Source organism: Rhagoletis zephyria, unplaced genomic scaffold (genome assembly GCF_001687245.7).
Source record: "Rhagoletis zephyria isolate East Lansing unplaced genomic scaffold, Rhagoletis_zephyria_1.1 Rzeph_scaffold_00160, whole genome shotgun sequence".
Lineage (NCBI taxonomy): Eukaryota > Metazoa > Arthropoda > Insecta > Diptera > Tephritidae > Rhagoletis > Rhagoletis zephyria.
Window position 1 is genome coordinate 191,281 of NW_016157244.1, and position 9,298 is coordinate 200,578.

The following is a 9,298-nucleotide window of genomic DNA, read 5'->3' on the forward strand; positions in this document are numbered from 1 at the left end:
GTTATTCTTCGCTTCATTTCCAGGCTTACAGCCTCTATAGAGAGTGAATCGCCTTTTCTAAAACCTCATTTCGTCTTAAATGGTGCGGAGAGGTCTTTCCCAAATTTGAGTAGAGCTGAATGTTGTACCCAACAACACTCTACATAGCCGTATTAGTTTTTTAGACATGACTTCGTAAAAACAAAGAGATATAATTGGGTTATATTCGATAGATAAACCCTACTAGTGTTTTTATGACGAAGGACATACATATGTCCAAACTGAACGTTCGTAGCACAGTAAATGTCCAAGGTCAAATATGATCTCAAAAACTGTTTGCACACAGTGGTCCTCTAGCAGTGTTAGGTATTATTAAAATGTAGCCAAGTGAAATCTTCAGGAATTGGGTCCAAATTAATGCCAGATTTCAAAGTTTCAAGGTTTGAAATCGTAGCTGTTTTCCTTTCCGATTGGGGCATATCTCAAGGAAATTGTGCTTTTTTAGCGAGGGTGCCCAGATAGACTAAATATCAAATACTGGATACAAATTTGGGAATAATAAATGTACACATATTTCAAGAAAATTTCAATGCTACATGCTCATATAAGACGAAATAGTATGTGGTTTTAGAAAACTCCAATAGTTGGCGAAATCTCAAAACAATAAATCAAAGGTGAAATACGCCGAAAGAGTTGATATAAATATCTCTTTGCCTTTGCGTGATTTGGAAAAAGATTTGGATGCTCTGAATGTAATAGAAGACATTTATGTACCCTTGAAGATTCATGTTCTTGAATCTCGTGTTAAAGAGTGTCTGCAGCTCATACAAAATAATAACGGATTGGGTTATTGGTCCGAGCAGAGTGGATAATCAATACATCATCAATTCATGCAAACTTGGGAACGTCATAAAATGAACACAATTCAGGATGATTTATATATACATTTTTTGACATTGACATTCCTATTTTACTGAACCAGGTATAAGGATCATTCTTATCCGCAAAGCTGTAGCTAGTGCTTTGATATTTTCTTCATCTGGCCATCTTGTCTGGTGCATATTTGCTAGTAACATCCGTGAGATACATACATATGTGCCAATGGATAAGGGGATCAGCTACGATTCCGTGCCTTAAAAATTCGGAATTTAGGGTCGATTGAGAACAACTTTCAGAATGTTTCATGTGGCTACATTTATTACCCTCGAATTGTATCCAGTATCTTATATTCAAGCTATCTGGGCACCCTCGCTCAAGTACAATTTACTTGAGATATGCCCCAATCGAAAAGGTGAGCAGCTACGATTTTCAACCTTGAAATTTTGAAAACGGGGAGTAAGTTGGACCCACTTCCTGAAGGTTGCAATTGGCTACATTTTAATAATACCTAACACTGCTTGCGGACCACTGTGTAGCCTTTAATTCCCCTTTAATGTATACATTAAAACCCCATGATTTTTGATATATGACGGTTATTATGTATTTAAGTCCAATTTATTACATCTAGGCATGTGTGTTATCATCCTCGACAAAGTCTTTCGCTTGTTCCTTGGTAACACAATCAATATGACTGACTTTGTTTCTGAAACGAACCCCATAAAATTTATGAGCATTTTCTAAAAGCTCTGGTCTAAATGTTGTTGTAATAAACTGTGCCTGATCACTTAACTCATGTATCATATCTGCTACAGCTTTCCTATGTTGAGCATCTAGCGCCTGAAAATGAAAGTAAATAATTTGAAAAAGAGGTGCATTAATTCCCAGTATGGTTTGGTTTTATCTAAAAAAATAAATAATAGGTGAAATACAATGCCGGCGAACGGAGAACTCAACACAGCGAAATTCGCGCTGTCAAAATTAGAACACCCGCAAGCATATGAAATTGAACACAGCCAAAGCGAAATGCGAAGTTCGCTCGGCGGCGTTTCATGGCGATAGATTAATTTCTATCGCTCTGCTGGGCGATGGCATCTGTACGTGCCAACGGTGGCCGTATTTATTTTTTGCTTTCAAAGTTTAAGAATAAAACAACATAATCACGAATTATTTTTGTTGTTTGAAAAATATAGTAGTGGATTCGTTAAATCTGGCTTCAAATAAAATAATTTATAATAACTTCTCTTTGTTTTACATTTATATTTGTTATCATTTCCTCATTACTAAATATGGTTTAGTTTTTTCTAAATATGTTCACCCAAATTATAAAGGTGACCAAATGGTATCAGCTGTTTTCGCTACCGCTCTAATTCTGTTTAAGTACACGAAATAGCTGAGCGAACTATGAACGACAGCATCGCCCGATTCGGCGAAGGTTGCCGTTCGCCGGTATTGTATTTCAAGCATAAGACATATTAAAAAAAAGCAATAAATATAATATAACAATAACAATAATTATAAACAAGTTATAAAAGTATAAATGTTATACTTTAGGACTCAATTTGTATGCGAGTTTCCTAGCACCCGTTTACAATATACATACATTCCCTTTTTACATATGGCGTTGATAACACAGGCCTGCGAAATTTAAATTTTGTTCCCCCGCTCCGAAAATTGTGTTTTTTTTTTAAATCTAGGTCTGTTAAATTAAAATGCATCTTTGGATTTTTTCTAGCACGTCGATATTTTTTTATTTATTTATGACATGTATATTTTAGGACTTTAAGCAATTTGCATTAAAAGCCAAAAATTAACTAATTTATTTAAATTTTTTAGAAACTTTTACCTTGGTGGTATAAAGCGTTTACTTGAGAAGACCCCTAGTAAAATTTTCAGAAGAATAATTTTCTAGAATATATCAATCCTCTAACGAACTTCCAAATTTACTTTTTGTGGCATTTCTTGAAGTAATGGTCAAAACTACCCTTTCAGGCGGGAGCGAATGGGTTAAAATATTCTACGAAAATATTTCCCATGAAATTTTACCATATATGTCTNTGAAAAAATGAAAAAATAATTGTTAGAAAAAATAAAATTTGTAATAAGAAAGTAAATTTCTTAACAAGTAATGTCCTACATACCCTTTCAGGCGGGAGCGAATGGGTTAAAATATTCTACGAAAATATTTCCCATGAAATTTTACCATATATGTCATAACCTTTAATTTCGCTCAGACATTTATGTATTTTAACCATTTTTTCCACTTTTTTGAAAACTACTTAGGCTGGGACATGAAAACTTTAGAGGCCATAAAATAAAAATACGAGCTAACTTTTGAAAATCCATCGAGTGTTTTATTACTGGATATATATACTTTCAGAAAATATTAGCAAGGTCCGGGCTGGCTTGAACTGTCAGAAAATTCTCGCACAGTGGTATTGGTATTTTTAACTAATACTGTTGGATTTTAAGTAAAAATTCAATTCTAAATTAATAAATTTTTAGCTTTTCCTGCAAATTACCAATCATCCTAAAATATAAATGTCAGCAATAAAAAAAATTTCGATGTGCTAGAAAAAGATATAAGCAGTGTTGCCACTCGGCCGAAAGAGCGGGAATTTCTGTACAGTGCATCTATGGAAGAGGAACTCGGGCCCTTAAAAAACTTATTAACATGTAGTCAGTATTTTCCCATTCTTAGACACGGATGTGGGAAACAAAGGCCCGTAGTTATAGTCAAAATAAAGACGACTATAAAGTTAATTGCAGCTTTTTGATATAATTTTCAATGGGATATCTGTCAAAAAAGCTGTAACTAATTGCAAGTTATAAGCTCTTAAGCAGTTATATAGAACAACAATTGTACCTTATTTCATGATATTCTTCCCTATTTTCATTACAGTCAAGTTATCGTTGAAAATTAGTTATCGGCATGGTTGTCACTTTCCTTTAAATGTTAGGAGAAGGGTTGCTAGGGATGTCAAAGTTGATTTGCGGGACCCCGGAAATTGTGGAAACATCACCATTTTTTAAAGAAAAATATCTCGACATTACAGTTAAATACTACAGGTCGGAAAACTTTTTAAAATTTGCAAACTACTTGGTGTTATTAAATGTACGTTCATGTAGCTAAAAATTAAATTTTTCAAAGTAACAAGAATGAGCAGCCAACTGTTAAAAATTAAATTTTATAATATCTCGTACATAAAAAAAAACTTCCTTCAACTGTCGAATAATTATGGAAAAACAAAGCAAATTTACACTGAGGAAAAAAGAAATATCCCTCAAAATTTAAGGCGAAAATGTATCCATTTGGATACATATGTATCAAAAGGGCAACACTGAATATAAGATGTATTTTAATCAGGGACGTGAACCGGTTTTGAACCGGAAAACCGATTTTTTCTATTAATTAACTGAACCATTAACCGAACCGAAATTTTCCACAAATGTTTGATCCGAACCGAAAACCGAACCACTTTTCATAAAGGTTTAAAGGTTCGTTTAAACCAATTTTCAATAGATAAATTTACACGCTTTTGTTTCTTTTCGTTAAATATGGTAATACATACCATGTTTGTTTACCATGTGGCAATATCAAATGTAAAGTAAACTCATCTCATTTAACATACACTTGAAATTTAACCTTGCGCGTTGTTTCACTTGACACTTTACACTTAGACTTGCGCGTTAATTTTTTTTTATTTCCGAACCGTTGAAGCGAACCAAAACCCCGGTTCAAAGACTAAAAAAGCCACTTTGTCGAACCAATCCATAAGTGCAAAAACGGTTCGAACCGCTGAACCGAACGGACCAAATTTTTCATCCGGTTCACGTCCCTGATTTTAATTTAACATACATATAAAGCACAGCAAATATACCAGCAGAAATATTCTTCACATGTGTACCATGTGTACATGAGTAAATGGAACACACATTTTAGAGTACTTAATAAAAAGATGCATAGGAAAAAAAATGAGAACATCATAAATTTGAGGAAGTGAGCAAGTGGCCTGGCAGTCAATCTCAGTCTCATCTGCTCTTTTGCCAGACGGCCTTGCACAATTTGATAATAATAATAATAGTAATGATAATGAGTGTAGAAATAAGATTTGCGTGATCGTGAATTTTTTGGTGGTGCGCCAAGGCGTACTTTTTTATTTCAGAATCACAAGTAGAGATCACGGCCACGGTGTATTTGGTTGTTTGTGACATAAAACGGGCGTTCACAATCATAATAAGATTTTTTAATTGGAACCTTGGGAGTATCTTTTTCTATACTAGAGGTTGCTTCAGCGCTCCATAATTGTTTTCCATATGTCCATACCTGCTTTAAAACAGATGAATATAGACGAGCTTATTCTCGAGTGAGACTTGAATATTTAGGTTCAGTAACCAGTAAATAATGTAAAAAAATATTTTTTAAAAACAAGCTTTTATTTAACATGTACAATCAAAGGAATAAAATAAAGTAGTGAAACAAAAGATTTTTTGCAAGAAAATTTTGTCAAAACTGCACTAAAATGCATAAAATAAAATAAGTTAAGGTCTCGTTAAAGTTACTAAAAGCCATTTAGTGAAAGGAGTTACTCAAACTCTAATGAAAATTAGTAACAATTTGTACTAATTTACTTCGTTTTTAAAAAAGTTTGTCGCGCGAATAGCAAACTGGCATTTAAATATCTGCATACATACATATGCATACTTAACCAATTATGCATGTACGCTGAATCCACCGACAAAAACGTTTTTTAAAAACGAAGTAAATTAGTACAAATTATTAGTAATTTTCATTAGAGTTTGAGTCACTACTTGCACTAAATGGATTTTAGTAACTTTAACGAGACCTTAACTTATTTTATTTTATTCATTTCAGTGTAGTTTTGACAAAATTTTCTTGCTAAAAATCTTTTGTTACAGTACTTTATTTTATTCCTTTGATTGTACATGTTAAGTAAAAGCTTGTTTTTAAAAAAATATTTTTTTTTACATTATTTTATTTTGAACTTTTTAATTTTATTTTATATAACCAGGACATTATATTTTTATTAAGGGCTGACTCTCTATTTATGAGCATAGTACATTTAATATAAGCGGCGTAAATATTTTCGATCATCTGTTTAGGCTGAGCAAAACACGTTGAGTTATTGGGGGCTACTCTGTAATGCGATACGAAAGAGCGATGCGATGCGATAGGCAAATACATCATAAGTAATACGCTGTGGCGATTGTCTATCGCATCGCATTTCTCTGTCACATCGCATTACAGAGTAGCCCCCAGGTAGCGAAAAAATTGTACGATGGAAAAAATGGCGGAGAGTTGGCAACTGTTGAACTGAGCGGGAATACTAGACCGTGCGTTTCTAGGACAAACAGTCTACGGTTAGACAATATGAACGCGCCCAATGTGTCACGAATTAGGAGCATAATCAGAAACAAATCGGTGTGTTATTTAATTTAAGCATTCAGCTCAAGTACAAACCACACACCCGGTAGGTGCTCTACAGAAATTCATAAAGAAATATCACAAGGTTAACAGCTGATTTATTCAAACTAATTACCGGTATTTTCACAATAGAATCTATCATACCACTGCCTAAACTATCCTACATAGTTGCGCCGGTAAATTACGCTCTGCTATCACTAGCAGTAGTGAACACGCTGTAAAGAAGCTGTTAAGCAGGGATCGCACTATTTGCACATTTGTACAGATTTGTACATTTTGGCAGTCACAGAGTGGTGTTGTCTAGAAATAATGAGTTTAGCTCAATAACAACTTTCAAACAACAACACTCTGTAACTGTTAAAATGTACAAATCTTGTGATCCCTGCTTTAGATGAAGATAAACATAGGGAGCTGCGAAAACGTTAAAATTTAAAGCTAAGTGCATAGTATACATTTAGGTTGTATGTATGTTGTGTATGTGGAGATTCTTGCAAATTAGTGTGAAATTTATACACACACACGTATACACAGCAGCAAGCTCATGCCACCAACAGCGATGTCGTATGCATAGAATTTCTACTGGGTATGTATGTAAGTTATCTACATACAAATGTATATATGTATATCCATACATGAGCACACATGCCATACGGAGTTATACCGTGCGGTACCATACCGCTGCTGCTTGAGCAAACCTTTATAATGAAAACAGTTCTTATAAAGATTTTATTTTGTTGCTTTAAATAGAAAAGTTCTTTAAATGTAAAGTCTATCTTAAACTGATGCATTTTCATCTAAGCTAAGGGCCCGTTGTTATGGGATTGAAAACGAAAAACGTGGAACGCATGCCAAACAAAGCATTAGATTTAATTGACAATAGTCCAACTACATAACATAGACCTAATATTTCTACGGAGAAAATACAAATTTGAGATCGATTTTATGCGGTCGTTATTCATATATCCACATTTATACATATATTACTCTTCATATCAATTCAGGTTTATTACACGCGCCCCATGCTTTTCATTTTCAATCTCATAAATGGTTTATAATGACTTTTACTAAAATTTCGAAATCAAAAGTTATCAAAACAAATTCTATGGGACTAAGAAATATTATTTTCTAATTTTTAGTCCATTTATAAAAGTTTTTTATTTATTTGTTTTTGTTATTTTTTTGGCCTTATACCAATTATATTCAACAATTTATATTGAGCTCGAGGCCGTTTTTTTAAATGAAAAATAGTGGAAAAAAAGCAAACGATAATTTACAAGGCGTACTTAGCACGGTGCATAGGCAACTGGCTGAGTCAGTGGGATCGTCGGTTCGAATCCTACTGAAAGAAGTCTGATGAGGAAATGTGGTGATTTCCGAAATAGCTATCACTTCTACCATTTTTTCAAATTATTGTTGCTTTTCCACAATAAATTATCATTTAAAAAACGGCCTCGAGCTCAATATAAATTGTTGAATATAATTGTTATAAGGCTAAAAAATAACAAAAACAAATAACTTAAGGACGAGCACACCTAAAAGTTAAACATTCTAAAAAAAAAATTATTAGTAAAAACCAACAATACCAACAACCACATGATTAAGTGAATTGCAGCGGAATAGCTGCGCTTGATTGTGTTGGCATAACAAAAATGAAAATAGTGGAAAAAAGTAAACGATAATTTACAAGGCGTACTTAGCACGGTGCATAGGCAACTGGCTGAGTCAGTGGGATCGTCGGTTCGAATCCTACTGAAAGAAGTCTGATGAGGAAATGTGGTGATTTCCGAAATAGCTATCACTTCTACCATTTTTTCAAATTATTGTTGCTTTTCCACAACAAATTACCGACTCGAGTCTGTCAGAGTGCGTTTGATATCTAGGGTTCCATACGACGGACCCGTATTCTAAGATCGGCCTGACTAGGGAGGTGAAGAGAGCTTTAGTGACATAAGGATCTCTGAATTCTTTAGCCCAACGTTTGATGAAAGCCAAGACGCCCTTGGCTCTATTAACACAAGAGTTTATATGGGACTTGAATTGAAGCTTAGAGTCCATGGTTACGCCTAGATCGATGAAATTAGTTACCTGATCAACACTATGTTCACAAATGCGGTAGCTATATGATTGAAAGGGTTTTCTAGAGAAACACATAAATTTACACTTTTTCAAGTTAAGTGACATAGAATTTACTTCGCACCATTTAAACACATTACTAAGGTCCACCTGTAATTGTTCCCTGTCTCCTGGAGCACCAATGAACTTAAATAACTTAACGTCGTCTGCGTACATTAAGCAAATCGAATACATCAAAATATTTGGAAGATCGTTGATGAATAAAATAAACAGAAGGGGACCAAGTGGCTACCTTGAGGTACACCTGACGTCACATGAATTACACTAGATGAACATTTTTTAAAGATAACCCTCTGTTTCCTGCCAATGAAATAAGAAGAAAGCCAGCGCAGCAGGATTGGAGGGAAACCAATTTTATCAAGTTTGTATATTAGAGTTGAATGAGATACTTTATCAAAAGCCTTGCTGAAATCAGTGTAAATGACGTCAGTTTGATAATTACTTTTGAAACCATTGTTCACATTTGTAGTGAATTCAAGAAGGTTTGATACAGTTGATTTACCTTTACAAAAGCCGTGTTGTGATACATCGATAACGGGTGTTATGGAATAAGATAGTTCTTCCGTAACGATTTCTTCGAATAATTTAGGAATGGCACAAAGCTTAACGATTCCCCTATAATTCGCAATATTTGACCTGCTTCCATTTTTATAAAGCGGCAAGATATACGACTCCTTCCACAAAGAGGGGAAAACTCCTTGCTTTAGAGAAGCATTGAAGATGTTTGTTAATGGCTTATATAGGTAATCAGCGCAACTTCTTAGGACACAGGAGGGAATACCATCCGGGCCGCTTAGAAAATAATTTTTGAAACTATTCAAATGAAGGCGAACATTGTCAGCGGAGATTGAAGGAATACGGATG

The 9,298-nt window shown here is 34.2% G+C and overlaps 1 protein-coding gene across 3 annotated transcripts in view; it reads right to left on the minus strand.

Annotated features, from left to right (window-relative positions):
• The window catches only part of LOC108355127 (structural maintenance of chromosomes 3), a 278,962-nt gene that overhangs the window by 114,573 nt on the left and 155,091 nt on the right, over positions 1-9,298 (minus strand). For 2 of the 3 annotated variants that reach the window (XM_017606311.1, XM_017606304.1), the window contains one exon: positions 1,435-1,695. The exons of the other annotated variant lie outside the window; for it this stretch is intronic. In XM_017606311.1, coding sequence (XP_017461800.1) covers positions 1,483-1,695 — 213 coding nt within the window. In that variant the 3' untranslated portion in view covers positions 1,435-1,482. Of the gene's footprint in view, positions 1-1,434; positions 1,696-9,298 lie in introns of those variants that run through there. 3 annotated transcript variants of the gene reach the window in all.